At 43.7% G+C, this 23,185-nt stretch overlaps 1 protein-coding gene across 1 annotated transcript; it reads left to right on the forward strand.

Moving 5' to 3' along the window:
- The first annotated feature begins 4,890 nt into the window (after nt 1–4,890).
- On the forward strand, nt 4,891–12,330 carry LOC134405628 (serine protease 27-like). The gene is made up of 6 exons (XM_063136870.1): nt 4,891–4,915; nt 6,133–6,153; nt 7,901–8,039; nt 9,343–9,617; nt 10,777–10,946; nt 12,100–12,330. The coding sequence occupies exons 1-6, from the start codon at nt 4,891–4,893 to the stop codon at nt 12,328–12,330; spliced, it is 861 nt and encodes a 286-aa protein (XP_062992940.1).
- The last annotated feature ends 10,855 nt before the right edge of the window (nt 12,331–23,185 follow it).

Here is a 23,185-nt window from a genome sequence, read left to right on the forward strand (position 1 = left end):
CCTCCAACAGTTGTCAGTGCACTTCAATACCACTATAAAGCATAATGTGGTTCCTGCCTTTTATATCCTGCTTTCATACCACTTTCATAGTGGAATATCCTGCTTGGTGTAGATGAGCCCTTTATCTACGCTAATGAAAACTACATGAATGATATAGAAAATATAGGAGGATTGTATTGCCATACTCTGGGTAACTTCCAAACCATGATCCATGTATACCTTCTTGCAATATTGGAATTTCACTTTAGATGTTATAGGCATGTGTAATGATGGAGGATGGGGAGTAGAAAGGCAGGAAGAGTAAAAAAACCCAACCATAAGCAAACTGGGAAAGGAAAGGAAAGGAAAGGGGGTAGTATTCCCTTTGGTTTTAAACACTGATTTCATACTATACCGCTACTGGTCTGCTAAGGAACTGGATCTTACTTCCAGACCAGATCAACATGGAAACGGAATAAGAAGCGCTTTTCTGTTACATCCAGATTTTCATGAAATCACTTTGGTCTGCCAGGGACACATGAAGTAAGAAAGTTGAGTAGATGTACCTAAAACCCCACTTTCACAGGTCTCACAGTGCTTCAGACCCTGGCAGGATCTACACTATTGCTTTAAAGCACTTTATAACACTTTTTACAACTGTTGGGGCCCAGGACACACTCCATATACAATTGTCAAAACTGTTATAAAGCGCTTTAAAGTGCTTTAAAGCAGTAGTGTAGATCTGGGGCCCCACACTTTGGAGTTGGGTGGGCGGAATAGAACTGAATGTCATCAGCCCAGTAAGTGCTGCTCAGAGAATGTAAGAGGCTTGTTCCTCACCCCTATCTATCCTCCCCTGCTCAAGGGAAGTTTACTGTAAGCGCTGAATTAAATACCCATCATTTACCCCACACCTCCCCCTCTCATCCACCATTGGGGTATTATTAAAGATTAAAACGGGGGTTATATGAATGGGAAAAACAGGCTGCATTCTTGGAATTGGTAAAGCCACTACTGCAGTATTCTGACCACTGGAATACTGAAACTGCTGTTTTCGCTACATGATCTCAATGGGTAAAGCAGCTTGTGATGGGGAAGTCGTGCTAAGTGGGAAGAAGGCTGTGTGCAAAAGCACAACTCACCAGTGTGGGATAGTGGTTAAAGTGTTGGACTGAGAGTCGGGAGACCTGGGTTCTGGTCCCCACTTGGCCATGGAAACCCACTGAGTGTCTTTGGGCCAGTCACAAACTCTCAGCCCAACCCACCTCACAGGGTTGTTGTTGTGAGGATAAAATGGAGAGGAGGAGGAGGAGGAGGAGGTGGTGGTACAATGCCTTGGGTTCATTGGAGGAAAAAAAGGCAGGATATAAATGCAATAATAATAATAATAATAATAATAATAATAATAATAATAATAATAATAATAATAATAATTCTACAATCTTAATTAATCTTCTCCATCCCCCACCCCCATTGCCACAAGCTATGGTAAAGCAGCAGGATTTCCCCTTTATATAGAGAAACCCTTAGTATATGCAAAAGTAAAAAGCATGCCGCTGTGTACTTCCTATCTTATGACTCCGGGTGAGACTAGCACTACGGGTTTGCCTTAAAGCAACACTTGATCACAGTCTGTGATTTGACAAAAGAATGTTCACCTTTCTTAATGGTCCAGGATGGCATAGGGGGATGTCTCTTTATGGATGCTAATGATTAGGAAATATTTTAGAGATTGCTCTAGAATGCTTAGAATGGGAAGGAAAGGAAAGGAACCTCTCGTGCAAGCACTGAGTCATTACTGACTCTTGGAGGGACGCCAGCTTTCACTGACGTTTTCTTGGCAGGCCTTATAGCGGGGTGGTTTGCTGTTGCCTTCCCCGGCCATGATTACCTTTCCCCCAGCTAACTGGGTACTCATTTTACCGACCTCAGGAGGATGGAAAGCTGAGTCGACCCTAGCTGGCTGCCTGAAACCAGCTTCCGCTGGGATCGAACTCAGGCCGTGGGGAGAGTTTCAGCTGGAGAAACTGCTGCTTTACCGCTCTGCGCCACACGAGGCTCATTAGAATGGGAAAGGCATCCAATTTTGGAAAAGGTGGCACACTCAACACCTCCCTCTGCTAAGGGGAAGGAGAGCTGCATGGGTGTGGACCCGCACAAAGGAACAAAAATAGAAAAATGGAGGCATTTTTGCAACAGAGATGCACAAAAACACAGAAAGAGAGAGGTGTGAACTGCAGGAAGTTTGGGAGTACAACTCTCTCTATCTATCTCTCTGGATATTTGATGTGAGGAGGCAGCTGTGTCTCCATAGCAGAAGTGTGCACGTTCTGTGTCTCCACCTGCAATCTACTACACAGTTTCACAATCTAGTGCCTTGCAGATGTTTTGGATCTCAACTCCCATCAGCCTCAGCCAATATAGCCACTGTTCAGGAATTCTGATGTTGTAGTCCAAAACCTTTGGAGGGCACCAGTATATTTGTAAATAACCTAAACTTTACACAATATTCTTAAAAACACATTAAGGGCTCATCTACACCAAGCAGGATATTCCACTATGAAAGCAGTATGAAAGTGGTATATAAAAAGCAGGAGCCACACTACTGCTTTATAGTGGTACTGAAGTGCACTGACACCTGTTGGGACCCATTGACACATACCATATACCGCTTTCATGCCACTTTCATACTGCAATATCCTATTTGATGTAGATGTGTCATGGGCCCCAACAGTTGTCAGTGCACTTCAGTACCACTATAAAGCAGTAGTATAAATCCTGCAGTGCACTTCAATACTGCTATAAAGCAGTAGTGTGGCTCCTGCCTTTTATATACCGCTTTCATACTGCTTCGTAGTGGAATATCCTGCTTGGTGTAGATGAGCCCTAAGTTTCCAGTGTTCTCTCCTCCAAATGAAACCAAAACCCTGAAGTTTCTCACCACCAGGGGAATCAGGGAGCAGTTTTAAGTCTTATGTTGAATTTTAGACTGTAAGACTCTTAAGAGCAGGGTGTGTGTGTGTCATTTTGTCCTTGGTAGAGTGTCATGCACATTGATAACATAATAATCTCTATCTGATTAACATGGGTGAGAATATCACTAATCATAATCATCACAATATTGTTGTTGCTGTTGTCATTATTTATTTATTTACACTGTTATGAAGATCACCCAAGTCCTGCCAAAAAGATTCCTATCACTAGTAGTCAGGCTGGGGGAGGATGGAGATCTGCAGGTGATCTCAAGCCAGGATTTTGGGGAGCAGCTGGGTCCAAAGGATTCGGAGACACGCGAATGCTCAGTTGCATCCTCAGATACTCGCATTATCCTTTCACCATTGAGAAGAGATTTTAATGCACCGATACCAAAAGACATTGAGACTGAAAGACAACTTCTGTTTTCTAGAACTGACTACAGCTGAACTACATGCAGGACATTCCCAAACGGAATTACGGAAAAGCTATGCAAATTGCACCCTCCTTGCTGGCAATATGGCTGCTGCAGATGACCACAGTACAAGGTGACTGATGGTGTGGAGAGATGCTCAGGTTTTCAAGGTTTCATTTCTAAGAGAAAAGATGTGGGGCCTCCTGAACAGTCACATCTTCTCTCCATCCGTTTGTCCAGCTTTCCTAATAGGTAGAAATACCTGTCAGAAATCACTTCCCCCTTCCTCCACAAAGCACTTATAGACCTGCGTTTCCAGACAATGGAAACTAAATGTAGAGAAGGGAGAAATAAAAATATCCCCAGAGAACAATGTCTATGGCCATGGCTAGACCAGGCCTATATCCTGGGATTGTCCCAGGATCATCCCTGTGCATCCAAATAACACACAGGGGATCCTGGGAGCAGGCAGGGACAACCCCTCTATTTGCCTGGGATAATCCTTAGGTCTAGCTAAGGCCTATGTATTTGTGGTAGCCAGGCAGTGGAGGATATTATACATTATGTCCTTTACTGTAAACTTTATAAAATCCCTAGAGATAAATACCTAATGAGATTTTTTAGCTCCGCATGCTAACTGAAGGAAGTGAGGCAGGTGGCTACTAGGAGGAGGGCTTTCTCTGCTGTGGCACCCCGGCTGTGGAACGATCTCCCCAGAGAGGTGTACTTGGTCCCTACATTGTTTTCCTTTCATCGCCAGCTGAAGATCTTTTTATTTTCTCAGTATTATAACACCTAATTTAATTTTAATTTAATCTCATATTTTTAATCTCATATTTTAACCTATAACAATTTTTGCTGTGTGGTTTTATCCTGGTCGTGCTTTTTATATTGTATTTTGTATTTGTGTTTTTAAATTGTTGGTTGTTTTATTATGCTCTTCATGGTTTTAATTTTTGTGAACCACCCAGAGAGCTTCAGCTATTGGGCGGTATAGAAATGAAATGAAATAAATAAATAAATAAAACTTCACCAATATGGATAAAATAAAATATTTACTCTCAAATACTGCCAAACCCATCATGCTAAACCTGGCTAGGTTCGCTGCGAAAGCAGCAGCGATTAGGGAAGTTTTAGAGGACAGTGATGCTATTTAAAGAAAGGGGGTCCATAGCTGTGTATTTATATAAACTATTTTGTACTTGTATATCCCTTCTGCCTCACTTTATATTGTAATGCTAGTTCTCTATGATGTTAACTGTGAATTTTGATTAAAACCTACTTGAGGTTGCCTTTACAATAAACATGGTGTAATGATCATAGGTAGGGGGCAGCAGCAGTGGTTAGAACTCTCTGCCTATGACATAGGGCCTTGCTAGACCCAGCCGGATAAGCCGGCAGGGAGGCGGGGCAATGGCGCGCTAACTTTAGCGCGCACTGCCCCGCCTCCTAGACGCACGACGCGCAGGGACTACGGAAGCCCTGCAGCGTCGGCCATTTTTTTTTGTTGTTAAAGGGGCCACATGCGCCCTGAAGCCGCCAGACAAGGTAAGTGCCTTTTTAAAAAAATTAAGCCCCCTCCGCTCCTGATCCCCATCCCGCCATCCCTGATGCCTCCCTGGCCACTCTTTCCCCGCCTGCCCTCTCTCTCCCTGATGCCCGTGCTGCCTGCCCTCCCTCTCTCCATTGCCCTTGCTGCCCGCCCTCCCTCTCCCCAATGCCCGTGCTGCCCACATTCCCTGTCGCCGATACCATCCCGGTGCCCGGCCTTCTACCCCCCCTCCTCTCTCTTCTTCCCCCGCCCCCCGGCCCGATGGGCACAGCGCTCGTATGAGCGCTGTGCCCAGTCTGTGGCTTTTCCCGGCTACTCGCGAGTAAGCGAGTAGCTGCAAAAAGCCACGGACCTTGCTAGACATTCCGCAGCCCTGGCCTCAGGCCGGGGCTGCAGAAAAGGCGCGCCATAAGCGATTTCACTTATGGTGCGTTAGGGGAGGCTTCAGCGCGGCCTGAACTCAGATTCCCCTATGCGTCATCTGGACGCACAGCAGGGAAACCGGGCCTCACAGTGCGCTAAGGCCTCGTCTAGCAAGGCCCATAGTGACTGGGATTACTTGATCACCACAGCCAACCATATCTTATTTAAACCATGGTAGGTTGTGGCACATGCCGGCTGGCTTTTTGAAGCTCCAAACCATGGGAGAAAGATGCTGTGGCTTGTCATGTCATGCAAACCCAACAAGGGTGGTTTATACAAGGGTAAAACAACATTCTCATTACCCTAAAACAGCCCAGGGGTTATGCAGGGGTAGTTTAACTCTTGCATAACCCACCTTCACTGGGTTTGCACAACACAACAAGCCACAGCAACCATCCACTGCAGCTTGAATATTCTAAAGGCCAACCAGCATGCATTACAACACACCATGGTGATCAGGTGAACCAGCCCAGTTTATGGATGGAGAAGAAATTCAAATAAACACTCCTTCATTAAACCACAAACACAAAGCTTCAAAACATGGTTTACTATTCCAGCTCATTCTGAAACTGGTAACAATACTTTTCTGGTTTGGATCAAACAGGAAAACTCTGTCTAATTAGAGACTTTGCTTTCACAAGGGCTCCTTGTGAAAGCAAAAGGCTTGTTCATATCTCACCTTAATAACCCAAGATATAATCATCCAAACCACACAATTGTAACTAGTGTCTTCTCCCCTATTTTGTGTAAATTGTGTACACAAATTATCTTCCTATTTTTAATTCCTCAGGTGCTGCTAACTCAGAAGCAGGTAAGAGGTCCTCAATATAATGGAAGCATTTCTATACTGGGGGAGATGGAGAAAAACTGAGCCTCTTGAAATTCAGAGGCTATCCAATCCTAGCCCCTCACCTAAGACAGCTTTCTCTTTAATACACCACATGAATTTCTCTATGTCTGTGTAAATTCTGCAATACGAAGTGCAATAAAAAGTGTAACTTTGTAACCCTGCCAGGTTGGAAGTTAATACGCCATATATTAACACTTTTAGAGACAATAAACCAATATGAAGTGGATGGTCCATATTACAAATAAATACCTCAGCCAAAAAATATTAATAAAAATAAGGTGCCACATTCTTGATGTGGCTGTGTAGTTTCTGAAAGAGTTTGATTTACCATTTCCAGCTCCTTAAACAAGGGGGGAATCTACATATCGTTGTGAAGGCGCTTGCGTGCGCCTGCAGTGCACCCCGAAACTCATTGTGTAGATCCTGCCCTATCCTGGCCAGAAGAGGAGGAGGAGGAGGAGGCCCTGCATCGCCCCTCACAGGGACAGGGCGAAAAGTTTCCGGGCTTGGTGGCTTTGCTGGGGAATCCGGCCGCGTCCTTGCCGCCGCTGCTGCCCACCTCCCCACCGGCCTCCTGCTGCCGGCAAAAGAGCCACCCGGGGCGGAGAGCTCGGCAGAAGAAGGAGGGGCAGCGGACCTATATTTATTGTATAAGTCCACTTACAAGAAAGCAGATTCAAATACATTGGGGAGACGGGAGTACTGCCGACACTGTACTAATACATGTCATTCTCAAAAAAGGGGGGAATTGTGTTTGTTTACAACACACCTTCCATCCACCCACACTTTTGCATGGTCAGCAAAGATGGCCTATGTTGTCCTGGTCCTGTGTCACCTTATAAGCATCTAGACTTACTGCTAAAAGGCAGTTCCTGCGTATTGTTTAACACATCCTGACAGCTTCTGACATAAGCAACAAACAAACATGGCTCAACTCACAGAAGGATTCCTCCGGCAATACAGTAAGGTTCAGGTGCTTTACAAGATAATGCAGGGCCAGGACAACATGGGACATCGTTGCTGGTCACAGGAACTCCATCCTCCCCATCTCCATTTGGGTCTGAAAAACCAAGGGAAAGTGTGGCTGCATGGAGGGTAAGCAAGCACAATTTCTGACACTGCACAACGTCATTACTGATCATGGGCCATGTCAATTAAGGCATCAGCCTTAGCTTTCATTTGTTTGGCTTTGAGCAGCTTGAGCCAACATGAGGCATCCTTAACTCTGATCTTAAACCAGCAGAGGATTTTTTATTATTATTAATATGATTTTTGATCCAATGTTTATTTATTGTTCAGTGCTTCAATAATTATTTATGTGTGCTTTGAACACAACTATCTGTGCCTATTCCATGTATCCGAAGCAATTAATCAATTAATTAACTGGTCCTCTCTTTGGGTCTTGACACATTTTTACATGGGATTTGGTCTCATTAAATAAAGCGAACCTTAACTTGCAAGTAAATATGCATAGGACACGGCCACTTCTTATATTGAGAAATAATAATGCAATAAATGTTTATTAATTTGCCAGATTAAATTCTTTCCAGGAGACTCGATCATTGGAAATGTTGTTTAAAAATGAACACAGAGACATTTGCAGAATAATTTCAACTGAGAAATTTCATCTAGCGTCCCTGGAATTCTATCTTTTGAACATCGCAAATCAAAATGATACATCCTCTTATTTCCTTACCTTCCTCCACAGCTTGTGGCCAGCTTGCTGAAGGACAATCAGGTTCTCAATGGCCCTGGCAAGTCAGCATTCTTCGAGACAGCAATCCTATTTGTGGAGGCTCCCTCATTGCTGAGCAATGGGTGCTGACAGCAGCTCACTGCTTCTTTGGGTAAGTATCGGGTATCTGTTCCTGTGAAACCATAACAAAGTTTCACCCAAGAGGCAGCTGAAAGGCCTGGCTAATATTTTATGCCTATTAACCAGCTACCTCATGCCTTGGAGCGGATCTACACAGAGTCGTCGGGGCGCCCTGAAGGCGCTTGCGTGCGCCTCCAGGGCGCCCCAAAACTCCTAGTGTAGATACCTGTAGATACCTGTCCAGAAGAGGTGGAGGAGGAGGAGGAGGAGGAGGAGGAGGAGGAGGAGGAGGAGGCGAAAAGTTCCCAGGGCTCCTGTCAGATGCGAGGGTGCCTAGAGCGTCCTTGCCGCCGCTGCTCACCTCCCCGCCGAGCTCTCCAACCCGGGTGGCTCTTTCGCCGGCAGCAGGAGGCCGGTGGGGAGGTGAGCGGCGGCGGCAAGGACACTCTAGGCACCCTCGCATCTGACAGGAGCCCTGGGAACTTTTCGCCTCCTCCTCCTCCTCCTCCTCCTCCTCCTCCTCCTCCACCTCTTCTGGACAGGTATCTACAGGTATCTACACTAGGAGTTTCGGGGCGCCCTGGAGGCACACACAAGCGCCTTCAGGGCGCCCCGACGACTCTGTGTAGATCCCCTCTTGGTCTCAGCATGTGCAAACTTACACACAAATCCAGGAAACTGGAGGGAGGGATTAGTTGCATAAATAGCAATTTGCACAAACTTGCAGCCACAATGCCCAATTCTGGCCCACAATTTGTGTAATTTGCCCATATTGTGCCTGCGATAGATTCAAACAATAAACCCCATAAAACTAAAAAGTTCCCATTTCTAGGAATGGGGGGGGGGATTCAATTCAAAGAATATAAATACATACGTTTCCAAACAAATGCAAACATTTAGGAGAATTTATTTCACAATCCTGTACTCTAGTGAGGAGCTTATAAGATTCAGTGAAGGCCCTCGTACAGCAGTGCAACTTGAGAGATGCTGCCAAATTGAAAAATATGTCCTGGCCATGACAGGTTTGCTGGCAGAACTCAATAAACAGCAAAGGTGTTTCTTTTTATTATCATTTCGTTCTGCTGTGTTCCCCCTTCTATCCCAGACTGAGAACATCTTTGAAATTGCTGTTCCACCAATGAAGCAATGGTGTGATTTTCCAACCTTCCATTGTAAATGGGCTATAGCACTGCTCTCCCCAATCTCAACATGGCTCTCCAATGTGTCATGTAGTTTGGCCATCAGCGGGACAGAGGCTAAGGTCTTGCATGTCTTGCTGAAACCCAAAGCTCAGCTTTGCAAGCTCGTGTTGCACTTTGCTCTTGTGTTCACAGATTCATGTACCCTTCCCAATACGATGTGATGCTGGGTGCCTATCAGATCAACAGGCCCATGAATACTGTGGTAAAATCGAAAGTGAAACAGATTATCTCCCACCCTGACTTCAGTGGTAGAGTCAGTTCCAGTGAGGATATCGCATTACTTAAACTTGTGTCCCCTGTGAAATTCACTGACTACATCCTCCCTGTCTGCCTGCCGCACTCTTCGATACAATTCTCTATGGACGCAGATTGCTGGGTCACTGGATGGCAAGCTTCTCAAGAAGTTGGTGAGCAATGTTCTTGGTGGAGCTCATTCAGACACTACTGATTTTCATACCAATGCCCATGGTGCTCTAAGGGGCAAATGGAGAAAGAAACAGCTCCCTTCCCTAAGGAATGTACAGTCTTAAAGTTGCCATAGGAAAACCAAAGAATCATGTGTAAGACCTCCAGATATGGGGCAGAAGGTTGCACAGATGCCCAAACTGTGGTCCACTCGGTGTCATGACTAGGCCTGTTCTCCTTAGGCTGGGGGAAGGAGTTTAAGGTGATCAATCAGAATCAGATTCTGAAGCAGAAGAGACAATGCCAGAAATGTACCAGCCTACATGAGAAGTGGGGGAACTGACTCTCACGGGCTCCTCACCAGCTAGGAATGAACCTTCACCACACCTTATCACTGAAAACATTGACAACACACAGTCTGTGGGAAATCAGTATTCCTCAGAGGGGGAGGGCACTTCAAGGCTAGCTGATCTTAGAGTCTGCCACAGTCTCAAATGGGCAGAGCTAAAGGAAGGCAAGAGAAGGTCAGCCCAGCTAGCTCCTTGCCAAAGGCTTCTCCAAAACCAGTCTCCTTGAATAGGGTGACCCTATTAAAAGGAGGAGAGGACTCCTGCATCTTTAATAGTTCTATAGAAAAGAGAATGTCAGCAGGTTTCATTTGTATGCACTCAGCACCCGGCAATGGTGGTTATGATGAATCCCTCTTCATCATAACAGTTAAAGCTGCAGGAGCCCTGCCCTCTTTTGTATCTGGTCACTCTAGTATAGCTCCTGCAGCTCTAACTGTTGTGATGAATAGGGAATTTCACCAGGTGCTGTATGCATACAAATGACACCTAATGAAATTCCCTTTTCTATACAACTTGTTAAAGATACAGGAGCCCTGTCCTCCTTTTCATATGGTTACCCTACCTTGAAGTTAAAGCGTTCTGGGAAAAGGCTTTCCCTTTTTTAAAAAAAAAAGACATTTGTCTTGCTTAGTTTGCATAGTTTTGCATAGAAGAAGTTCAGTTGCCTGAATACAGCTTTGTAGACTACTTGGCAGACCTCTTTATTGTCTCCGAATGAGGCAGGAGGTTTTGAGAAACACGACACTCAGTATATACCTGAAGCATCCTTCCTCTGCATTTCCTGACCACATTCCATTTCTCTCTCCTACAGTAGGGTTGCCACCCCCATTGATTCTCAAGGAAGTGAAGGTGCCACTGATAAACCAAACGGACTGCAATACTTTCTATAACAGTCACCTAGTTCAAGGCCTGACCATTGATTCGATTATGCCTGATATGGGTTGTGCTGGTTACCCAGAAGGTGGAAATGGCACCTCCAAGGTAGGATATTCCATAACTATATACCACCATTGCCTGGGTTACACAAGAGCACCCCGGAAATGTTCAGAATAGGCCTCTGTCTGTCTAACTGTAGCATGGCCAGATGCAAAAGATGACAGGGCTCCTGCACCTTTAAGAGTTATGTAGAAGAGGACATTTTAACAGGTTTCTCTTCTATAACTTTCAAAGGTGATATTGAGCACATCTTCATCACCCCCTTTTAAATGGGTTTTAAAGGACTCCTGCGTTCTTTGGTCTCTGGCAACCCTAGTTTATTCACAAGAACCAATGGTTCAGAAATGTACTCTCATCAGTAGGGGAATTCACAGAATCCAGGCCCCCTCCCTTTCCTAGGAAGAGGACAGATTTTAAAATCAGTGCTGCGCTGCAAATTTATTCTGCATTTTACCCAAGCAGTTTAATTCATGATGAGAAAAAAGAAATGACTGTGAAAAATATTTGCAACGGAGTAAAATTATCTATGGTCAAGCTGGGACATGGTACCTCCACATGATCCTTTGGGCTTTCCAATGCTCAAAATGGAAAATCTGAATAAGAATTCACAAGGGTAGGATAGCCACAAATTGGAGTGTGAATTTAACTGTATCGGTGGATTTGCTGCGTTGGCAGGGTGTTGGACTAGATTGCCTTTGAGGCCCTCCCCAATTCTATGATTCATTTTGGTGGTGCTGGTGGTGTATATGGTGGTGATATAGTAGGGCTATCGCCTGACAGAATGAAATCCTAGTCAATTAATCAGGTGAGCTGGGGCTCAATTAATTAATGGGATAATTCGATAAATCTGTATACATTTTTATGTGGGACATCATCAGTACTAAAGAAATAATGCTTGTCAACTATAATATTTACATTAATTTAATTTTCTAAAAATTAATTAATCATTAACAACTCCTCCAGAAATTGTTACAACCTTAAGTGGTAGCCTATTGGGCAGGGGGACGCTGAAAGACTGTTGGGTTGCTTGAGGCCACCTTATGAATATGTCTGAGGAAAGATTTGAAACATATTCTAGCTCTCTCACCTGCTCAACTTTGCAAATTTGATGTCAGAGTGTGTGCTTGTGGTCCCCCCCCCAATCATCTCTCTCTCTCTCTCTCTCTCTCTCTCTCTCTTTTTTTTTTTTTTCCTCTAGGGTGACTCGGGAGGACCCTTGGTTTGCAAACTCAAAGGAGGTTGGACCCAGGCAGGAATTCTGAGTTGGGGAGTACCATGTGGCCGACCCAACTATCCTGGTGTCTACACTTCAGTGGCTTTCTATGACAAATGGATCAAAGAGACGATGGATAATGGGAAGAACATTGGACTGCAAAATACCCCTGCTGTGATATTCCTCTTGATGTCTCTTGCAATAGCTCTCCTGTGAAAAATCTCTCTTCCCTCTTCATCACAACAGTTAAAGCTGCAGGAGCCCTGCCCTCTTTTGGATCTGGTCACTCTAGTATACCTCCTGCAGCTTCAACTTCAGCAGGTGCTGCATGCATACAAATAACACCTGCTGAAAATCCTTTTTTCTATACAGCTGTTAAAGATGCAGGAGCCCTGTCCTCCTTTTCATATGGTCACCCTAACATTTAAGAACTTTGCTCCACCAGCAGGAAGGGGGAAAACCAGTCCCCACACTAGCCAGTAGGCCTGCGAATGAAATGTTAAATCAACATCTTGACTCTCCCTGATGCAATTCAGGGTTGCTCTCTCACAGGTTATTTATTTTTATACTTCAGATACTGAGATATTGCTTTGTCTTTTACACACAATTTTTAACATTATCAATCTATTGTTACATAATATTGACTGCCGCTTTCACACCGGGTATGCTTCTTCCTTCTTTTTCTCACATTTTTATTACCTATATATTATAATTAAAAACTGAACACGCAGAATCGTTAAGAACTTGACCAAATTGGCCAATTGGACCAGTTCCCTTTTGTTGTTGTCATTGATTGCCTTTCAGTAAGCATTTTATTTAGGAACTGTCTATGGACAATATAAACAGAATGGTCCTAATGGTGTTCTTGTGGTGTTTCAATGGAATATAAGGAAAGAAGTTGTTTTATCAGCACATTGTTTGTCCCTGTTCATCATCTTAATATGGTAGGAATAGTAGCATAGCCCAATTTTAGGCCTTATATTTGGCTAGTAAAAGCCATGGAGGAATCATTCATTCTGTGTAAAAGTCACTCCCACATAAACCTACCTGGATTTTAAGACCATCTTCAGATAAAGATGTACAGATTTTGTTAAATTCATTCCATTTGTATTTTGTGGATTGTCAAGAATCTTCCATTCCATTAGGCCTGTTCAGAAGACACATTAAATCCTGCAGGAAGCCGCAAGTATGACATAAGTGCAACTAGTATTAAGAGACATGCTTCCTTTAATCCCGGAGGTAGCATATAGTTAAAGATACAGTAGCCCTGTCTTCCTTTTCATATGGTCACCCTATTATTATAGGCCAAAGTAGGGGGTTCACGTTCACAATTGTACTGGAGTAAAATCACCTCTCTGCAGTTTTTTCAGCCCTTTATTGTTTGTGGAACTTCAAAATCATGCTGTGATATCCTACGGACTCTCAGGTTTTTTGCCTCACCTCACCACACAAACGAATGCAAACACAGTTGAAACCCATAATAAGTCGTCCATGTAACAATTTCAAAATTCAAAGGTAAAAACTGTACTCATTCATAGGTTGGATCCAGATTTAGTCATACGTAGAGGAGACACATTGAATTTCAATGGGATTTAATTTACTCTAATTTAAGTCCTATTGGTTTCAAATGGGTCTACTCTTACTATGATTAAATCTGGATCCGATACCAAAAAATTACCTTTGAAAATCCTTGCACAACTGGAAAACTAAGAACTTTCATAAATATGCTGAGACTGGTAATCAGAAGTCAAGTACCTGAGATGGGAGGTTGTAAAATGTTGAGGAATCCAATAGGGACATTTGCAGAGAACCCTAGTTGAAAAACATGGGTGTTTGCCCTCAAACATAGGTGAAGATAGATGTTAAGGTTTGCTGGGAAGTTCATGCCACAATATTTCCCACCTACCCACCCTTTGCATAACCATGTTCTCCTTATTTATTAGATCTGATCTTTATTTATTTAGTCATCACTGTCTACACATGGTGTGACTCCAACTGAAGCAGATCCATAGTTGGAGTTGAATAGTTGTATAAGAAAGGGACATATGAAGGTCAAGGAAATTGAGAAAAAGTTCTGTAAAGTCTTTGTATCCATCTTTACTCTGGTAGGTGTTCAAGGGATACCAACACCGAAATCTTTGTATCTGGTTCAGGTTTTTGCACCACTATATAGACCTTTGGAATGGGGAAATGGCCCAAATGTCTCCCTGTGACAATTGAATCAGGTGAGACTGAGCAGGTCCTGGACTCAGTAATGGGCTAGATGAGGGCCAATAAACTGAATCTGAATCCTGGCAAGATGGAAGCCCTGTGGGTGAGTGGTTCCCGAGTCCAGGAGATAGGCTCATTGCCTGTTCTGGATGGGGTTGCACTCCCTCTGAAAGATCAGGTTTGTAGTTTGGGGTACTCTTAGATCCATCTCTGTCTCTGGAGGCTCAAGTGGCCAAGGCAGCCCGGAGTGCCTTTTACCAGCTTCTGCTGGTTCACCAACTACAGCCTCTCCTGGACAGGGTTAGCTTGGCCATGGTGGCACAGGCTGCTCCAGAAGCTGGAGTTAGTGCATAATGCTGCAGCTCGGCTGTTGTCTGGAGCTGCCCCTTTCCAGCATGTAACTCCTCTGCTGAGGGAACTGTACTGGCTGCCTATTTGCTACCAGGCCAGGTTTAAGGTATTCTGGTCCCAAGCCCTAAACAACTTGGGACCAGGATACCTAAGAGAGCACCTTCTCCCCTACCAACCTGCCCGGTCACTGAAGTCATCTGAGGGCATGTTCCTGGTGGTTCCACATCCTCTGATTGGAGTCCACCAAGGGAAGAGCCTTCAGCATGGTAGCCCCCCTCCTGTGGAATTCCTTGCCTCTGGAGGTCAGGCAGGCACTAACTTTGTATTCCTTTTGGCGCCTCCTGAAAACATCATCATTCCAGGAAGCCTTTCCTTAATGACCATCCATGGTTCACTGTACATTTTGCTTCTTTTAAAATCTATTTCAAAGTGTTTTATTCTGTTTTTAATTTTATTTTATCTTGTACACCTTTCCAAAATTTTCAATGGGGAACAGTATATAAATATTGTAAATAAAATAAATAATAAATAAATGGTGCCACAATTGCCCTCTCCCAATTGCCTTCTCCTGTTTAGTAGAGTGAAGAGGGGTCTGCGGTTCTCTAGGATCCCGAGACAATGAAACAATAGATCTGAGGACAAGAATATCATCAGTGGAAGATTTGTGACAAGTCCAACCGAGCAGAAGTTAGAGACCTCTGTTTTAGAGCCCGCTATGAGGCATTGATGGAGGCAGATATCAACCTAGACCTTAAAGACCCAAGGATGCCATGTTTCAGTCAGTATCAGAGTCGTCATAATGCATGATCATCTGGCAAGCAAATTAAGGATATACTCATGTTCTGGCCAGTCTTTACATGCAAACCAAGGGCTCATCTATACCAAGCAGGATATTCCACTATGAAAGCAGTATATAAAATGCAGAAGCCACACTTCTGCTTTATAGTGGTATTGAAGTGCACTGACAACTGTTGGGGCCCATTGACACATACCATATACCGCTTTCATACTGCTTTGATAGTGGAATATCCTGCTTGGTGTAGATGAGGCCCAAGTCTGTCTTTCTTTCCTCTTTTCTGTTTTTCCAGTTCAGGTGGAGATGAAAGAATCCAATGCCCCACTGGATTGAATGGCATGAATTCTTTCTGCTCCAAAATGTCAGAAAATTTAAAATAACCAGGAAATTTGGAATAAATGTAGTTTTAGTGGAGATATGCAGGTTTGGGATCCTGTTCAAATTGCTTCAGTTAATTGCCTTGACAATGCCATTCTTACACTATTTCTTTAATATTATGTCCTTATCTTTGTTTGTTCGTTTGCTTGTTTAAATATATACAGGCTACTTTTTAAGGTAAACCCTCCCAAGGTGGTGTACAAAGGTAAAAGAACGAAACACAATAAAACATGATTAACAAGAAAAAGAACAACATGTGAAGATTTACCAATTAAAACCAGGTAGCACCATATACCCAACTACACCCAATAAATAAGCTCAGCCATAGGCCAGGGTGAACATGTGCCTATTTAGAGCACATTTGAAGGCCTGTAATGATGGGTGTGGTAGATGTCAATTAGAACAGTTTCACAAATGAGGGGGCCACAACCAAGAGGCCCTAGCCCACCTGCCTAATTGCTCTCATAGGTGGGCACACAAGAAGAGCCTCTCTAAAGCTGATGTTGACATGCAGGAAGGAATGAAGGTGGTCCTTAGACTACCTGAATAAATCATTTATTGTCCTGTATAGCATACCAGCAATATTTACTGTTCTAAATGTTCTGTTCTAATGCTCTACGGTTCTAAAAGGCTAATGTTTAGCCTGATATACCAATAAAACATTTTATTTGTTACAGTTAAAATCGTGAAACTGCAGCCTGTCACTGAATATGCTATATTTGGCAGATAGGGGAAAGGTCTTGCTGGACAGAAGAAATTGGATGGGCCAGGAAACAACTCTTTCCAATCCCCCCTCCCAGCCTCTAGCCTCACTATTTGTCCCCCCTTCCACTTCTGGATTAGCCAGTATGTGACTAACCACATCCTCAATGTGAGACATTTTGTGGTGGTACCCACAGCCATTGTTCAAATTCCCAAATGTGCCAACAAGTCCAAAGAAGCTTGCCTACCACTGCTATAGAATACCTTTGTTTGCTAGTCTATAGAATCTCATGGCATTAAGACGTGTTGGACTACAGGTTCTATCATCCCCACCCAGCATGGCCAAGAGTAACCCTCTATCAACATATGCCATGGCCAATCCCTGTTTACTAGATCAAAAGCTAAAGTAAAATCAACAGAGGCTACAAATACATGTTTACTTGGGCTCTCAACATATTTTGAGAAAGGCAGAGAAATCCAAAAGTGAGGTCAGGGAGGAGTGAAACGTTGAGTACTCTGCTACTTTCAAAGCTTTGCCAGCTCAGGTTGGCCCAGCTGGGAGGTGGACAGGTAAATTTGCAGCATGGCGGATCCTTTCTTTTTTAAATTCCTCCCCCAGTGAAAACAACAGGATGAGAGAAAATTGGCTCAGTAAACTCCAGACATGCATAGCTGAGGAGTCTGTTCCAAGCCCCACTTGCAAAAATAGGGGGTCTTTGGATCCACCACCCTCACCTACCCCAACCTAGAATATCCTGTTTTGGGGCCTACTGCTGGTGAGGAAACTACCAACAGTAGATTTAAATCTGAAGAGCTTTCCATAGGCATAAGTGAAGCTCCAGCGTAGATGTCTCCACACCGCCAGTAGAGAGGGAACTCCACTTCATCCTAACCACTCCTAAAGGGAACTTAAGACTAATGTGTAATTATGTAGCAAGACTGATCTTTCATTGTCACAGAGTTTCAATTGTTGAAGGAGGATCCTGCTGTATAACAAAAACTACGTCCTGGAGACAAAGGGCTCTTCCAGGCAGGGCTATCAGATTGCCTTCATCCTGTGATTTTTGTGGGGGGCAGCCCACACAACATAGCCTCCTGCAGTCTTCCTGTGTTCCCTGTTTATCCCCAAACAGGTGATATCCAATTCTTTAAACTTTCTAGTAGCAACAAGTTCTCTTAAACTATTTTAAGAAACCATGGCCTTAGCTAGACCTAAGGTTTATCCCGGGATCATCCTCGGGTCGTCCCTGCCTGCTTCTGAGATCCCCTGTGTGTCATTTAAATGTACAGGGATGATCCCAGGATGATCCCAGGATAAACCTTAGGTCTAGCTAAGGTCCATATAGACACCCTTCTGTATTAAAGTCGAACACTATCTTTACATACCTATTTCACAATTGCAGCTCCAAACTAAAGGGCAAATAATGACTTTCTGATCTGCCATCTAAAGTAACACTTTGTACAAAGGTGATAAGGAAGGGGTCATTACAAAGTCATGTACAACTATGGCCCTATTCATAGGGCCTTACTAGACGAGGCCTTCTCACCCGGTTTCCCTGCTGTGCGTCCAGATGACGCACAGGGGAATCCGGAGGCAGGCCGCGCTGAGGCCTCCTTCAACGCGCCATAAGCGAATGTGCTTATGGCGCGCTTTTCCCCCAGCTCCGCCTGCTTGCGAGCGGCGGCGGCGCGCAGCGCTCCCTCTGTCACCCGCCGCCCCCCTTGCCACCCACCCTGCCATCCTTCCCCCTCCCCTCTCTTCCCCCCCCCCCAGTAAAAAAAAAACAGAAGAAAAACGGACTTACCAGTCCAGCGGCTTCGGGGCGCACGCAGCCCCTTTAAAAAAACAAAAACAAAAGCCGATGCTGCAGGGCTCCCGTCGTCCCTGTGCGTCATGCGTCTGGAAGCCTGGGCGGAGTGCGCTAACGTCAGCGTGCTGCCGCCCCGCCTCCCTGCCAGCTTATCCCGGCAGGTCTAGCAAAGCCCTAAGGGATCATGTTTTACTCTGTACAGCACCATGTACATTGATGGTGCTATATAAATAAATAATAATAATAATCTACACCAAGCAGGATATTCCACTATGAAAGCGGTATATAAAAGGCAGGAGCCACACTACTGCTTTATAGCGGTATTGAGGTGCAATGACAACTGTTGGGGCCCATTGAGACATACTATATACCAGTTTCATACTGCAATATGCTGCTTGGTGTGGCTCCTGCCTTTTATATACCACTTTCATAGTGGAATATCCTGCTTGGTGTAGATGAGCCCTAAGTCAAATAGGAGAAAGACTGCTTATAGAGTGGAGGGGAAGTATTTCTACATGGAACTCAACCTGAGTTTCCATTGTCCAACTGTCCTCAGTAGTAACATAATGCAGGCACCTTCCTAGAGGTGTGAGCCTTTTGGGCAAGGGTAAGGGTCAAAGGACTCAACCGAAATCACTGCTTAAGAATCAGGAAATCATTGTCAGCTCTCTTGCTTTATGGGGAGGGTGCAGCCCTCTTAAACTATAAAATATCTAGCAGAGGAACCAAATGCACTTTGGCTCACCTTCTATCAGTCCTGGAAAATACAGCTTTCACACCTTTCCGCTAGGAGGGACCAGTGTGGAATTTATTTGGGGCTTGGCTGGATTCTAAAAAGGCCAAAAGGTTTTGGAATTGGCAGGACTGATCACAACTCAGATGAAGTGATATGACTGCCACTAGTCCACAGAGGTCAGCAGAGCTTAGTAACCCAGCAAGCAACTGGTGATCGTACCTGGAGGAGGAGCAGCAGGCAAGAGGTAGGATACCTCCTCCGCTTTCATGAAGAGTGGGTTTGCTTTTCTTATATTAAACATTGACCTGGTTTGCACATCACAAAAAGCCACCATGTGTAAATTTAGCTGAAGAATTTGATATTGTGTGCTGGCTGACATTTTTAAAATGCAGGGTCAGACCACAGCTTGTCATGTCATGTGAACCCAGCCAGGGTGGGTCGTTGGTATAGATAACAAACTACCCACAAATCAAAAACAAACCATGGGGGGTTTCAAGAGTGTGGGAAGTTTGTTAACCATGCCAACAACTCACTCTGGCTGGGTTCACACAACACAAGCTGCACCATGGCGCGTTGAGGCTTGAATTTTAAAAATGTCAGCTGGAACACAACAACAAGGTAACTTAACCCATGGTGGCTTGTTGTGATGTGCAAACAGGCCCATTGTAATTGACTTCCTGAGAAGAACTATTCATGGGAAATACCTTGGAAGAGACTTTGGCATCTTACGCACTTTCCTGGATTTAAGCTCCATTGAACACAATGGGACTTACCTCTGAGTAGACATACAGGATTATTTATTTATTTATTTAGACTGAATTGCTTGTTTTTCCTCCTAAATCTAAACCTTCTCCTCATCTCCCATTCTCTCTTACTGTCAATAATGTTACGCTTACTCCGGTCAAGGAAGCTCGTAGTCTTGGCTTTATATTTGATTCCTCGCTCTCCTTTATTCCTCATATTGAGACAGTAGCTAAATCCTATCGTTTTTTCCTGTATAATATTGCCAGGATTCGATGATTTTTGTCTGTCTCTTCCGCCAAGACTCTTGTTCATGCATTGGTTATTTCTCGGTTGGACTACTGCAACCTTCTTCTCTCTGGCCTGCCTTCTTCTCACATCAATCCGCTGGTTTCTGTTCACCACTCTGCTGCTAAGATCATCTTCTTGGCTCGCCGCTCTTCTGAAATCTCTTCACTGGCTTCCAGTTCACTTCAGAATCCAATATAAACTTCTCCTGTTGACCTACAAAGCTTTTCACTGTCTAGCTCCTTCCTATCTTTCCTCTCTCATCTCACACTATTGCCCCGCTCGTGCTCTTCGCTCCTCTGATGCCATATTTCTCACCTGCCCAAGGGTCTCTACTTCCCTTGCTCGGCTTCGTCCATTTTCTTCCGCTGCCCCTTATGCCTGGAACGTTCTTCCAGAACATTTGAGAACTGCAAGTTCAATCACAGCTTTTAAAGCTCAGCTAAAAACCTTTTTTTTTTCCTAAAGCTTTTAAAACTTGATTTTGCTCTGACTTTATACTGTTAGTTTTACCCTACCCTGTGCCTGTTTGGTGCATTCTCTTCCCCTCCTTATTGTTTTATTATGATTTTATTAGAATGTAAGCCTATGCGGCAGCGTCTTACTATTTACTGTTTTACTCTGTACAGCACCATGTACATTGATGGTGCTATATAAATAATAATAATAATAATAATAATAATAATAATAATAATAATTTAGAAATATTTATGAAGTACTTTGCTTACATTAAAAGAAATGTCTAAGTGAGGTACAAAAATACAGTATAAAATCACAGTTAAATACTGTACATTGTTACTGTATACCAAAGACAGTATTACGTTTCTGGAAATGATTGTCATAAAAGTATGTTTTCAGAAAGCACTGAAAACCCAGAAGGGTTGGTGCCTGAAGAATTTTGTAAGTCCGTATATCTCCCTCCCCCCTCCTCACTCCATTAACCCCTGCTTTTATTAAATTGTGTCATTCCATTGGTAGATAACTGCAGCTGACAAATGAAATAGACTCCATTTTCTTCTGCAACTGTATGAAAACCGCTTTTCCCAGGGAGTTGCATGGGGGTGGAGAAGGAGCTGGAGAAAAATCCTATTGCCTGTTTATATAAAGTCATGTACAGGCCAGAACTTCTCTTACCCATCACCCTCCCCTCTGGATGGAATAAAAAGAGAAATAAAGACCAGGATAAGGGTGGGTAAAAGAGAGTGGAATTCTCCAAGCTATGTAGCTCCTCTCAGAGGGGTAGAACATCAAAGCAATTGGGGGCCAGACAGTAGAGGGGTGCATAAATCAGTCAACTTTCTTGTTTGTTTTTTAAGACCGTGAATAACTTATTTAAAAGCCCTGCCACGTTATCCTAAAACTCCAGTTGGTATAATATGGTTCTGAGAGTTATATGGAGCAATGAAGAGCAGTGGGGAGGGAAAAAGAAATTTGTGGAATCTAATAAAATCCTTTGCTTTGCTGAAACCCATGAGTTCCTGCGGAAGCCAAAAGTTGCAGTTTAGGACAATAAAATCAGGTGCTGTGTGAAATACTTCAGAGCTCTTCCTGCCCTGCCCTCTTCAAACATTTATTGCAAAGAAGTTCCCAGCAGTGAGTATGAAAAAAAGCAGAAAGCAGCTCTTATATAGCTTAAAAATAAAAACCTAATTTTCATCTAACACTAAAGCTCTTTTATTGAATGTTCAGAGGGGTGGGAGGAGCAGCTGATACATTCAAATAATACTTTGCCAGTTTCTTTGACCAAATGAGAAATTCATAATATTAAGTTCCTGTTGCCATATTCTGGGTGGTTTCTGATCCTCAGCCCATATATACTGCCTTGCCAGCCATTCAGATGGATGCCTGCATATGAGGCTTTCACTTCAGATGTTATAAACCTGTATAATGGGTGTGATGGGAGGAATAAAAAGGCAGGAAGAGACAAAAATATAAGCAAACTGGGGAAGGAAAGGGGGTAGTATTCCCTCTAGTATAAAAGGTTGATTTCATTCTTCACCTCTGCTAGTCTGCTAAGAGACAGAACGTTAAGGTCTCCTAGTTAATGCAAGACTAATGCAGCTCATAGGGAAGAGGCAGGCTTGGGCAGACACAGATGTTTTCACTGGGGCAACTCAAAAAGATCCAGGGCACAACTCAGAACATTTGGGGCACATGCCCGGGTGTGTCATTTCACAAATGCCCATGCTAGTTAGCCCAACTCCAGAAAGGGACTAGATAGGGATCACACATTCATTTCTTTGCAGAGAATGGAGGAGCAGGGTGCTGCATCTGATTGAACATTATTGGAAGTATAGACACTACAAATAGGACTTGCAATAAAACATCGCTCTGTCTCTGCTATCTTTCCACCAACAGGCAAACTTGCTTTATTCAAGAAGGCCTTTGGCCTGTAAATGGGTCTGTGGATTGGGTGCTCTTTTACTGCAATTATTGTGTTTTTAATGTGTTTTATTGCTTTAACTGATTTTCAGTTAACAATACTGTCCCCCAGTACAGCCCTGCCTGTGATCAGTCCTGTGAGTTTTGTAAATGGGGGGAATGCTGAAATCTTTTTTTAAAATCCCTAAAAATCAGGGGATGATCCAATTTCCTTCAACATCAGCATGCATAAGGTCCTACATGGAAGCTATCATGATGCCCAGTTACATGTGTGTATCTTGAAAAATGACGGAGATAAATGTAAATGGGGAAAAGTTTAAAAAGTCCCTAAAAATCAGGGGATGATCCGATTTGCTTCAAAATTGGCATGACTAAGAATCTGTTTAGAAGTTATTATGATGCCCAGTTACATGTGTGTATCTTGAAAAATAAAAAAGTTATAGGCATTTTTCTTTTCCAATGCAAGTCTATTGGAAAAAATTCGGACTTCCGAATCTCGCCTCGGATCCGGGTCCAAGGCAGATCGGGCCCAATTTGGAAGGTCCGGATTGGGCTCCAAAGTGGATTGGGGGTCTGTGCACAGCATAGCTGAATTATCCTTTCACCCTTGCAAAGAAATGTTTTAGCACAGATACCAAAAGTCAGGAAGAAAAATATCTGTTTTCTAGAACCGAC

The sequence above is a fragment of the Elgaria multicarinata genome, chromosome 11 (assembly GCF_023053635.1).
Source record: "Elgaria multicarinata webbii isolate HBS135686 ecotype San Diego chromosome 11, rElgMul1.1.pri, whole genome shotgun sequence".
NCBI lineage: Eukaryota > Metazoa > Chordata > Lepidosauria > Squamata > Anguidae > Elgaria > Elgaria multicarinata.

What these genes read in the sequence shown, in the direction of transcription:
- LOC134405628 (XM_063136870.1), top strand. Translation starts at nt 4,891, where the DNA reads ATGCGCCCTGAAGCCGCCAGACAAG. An exon ending in TGCTGCTAACTCAGAAGCAG is followed by an intron (nt 6,154 to 7,900) that starts GTAAGAGGTCCT and finishes CTTCCTCCACAG; the next exon opens with CTTGTGGCCAGCTTGCTGAA. An exon ending in GCAGCTCACTGCTTCTTTGG is followed by an intron (nt 8,040 to 9,342) that starts GTAAGTATCGGG and finishes TTGTGTTCACAG; the next exon opens with ATTCATGTACCCTTCCCAAT.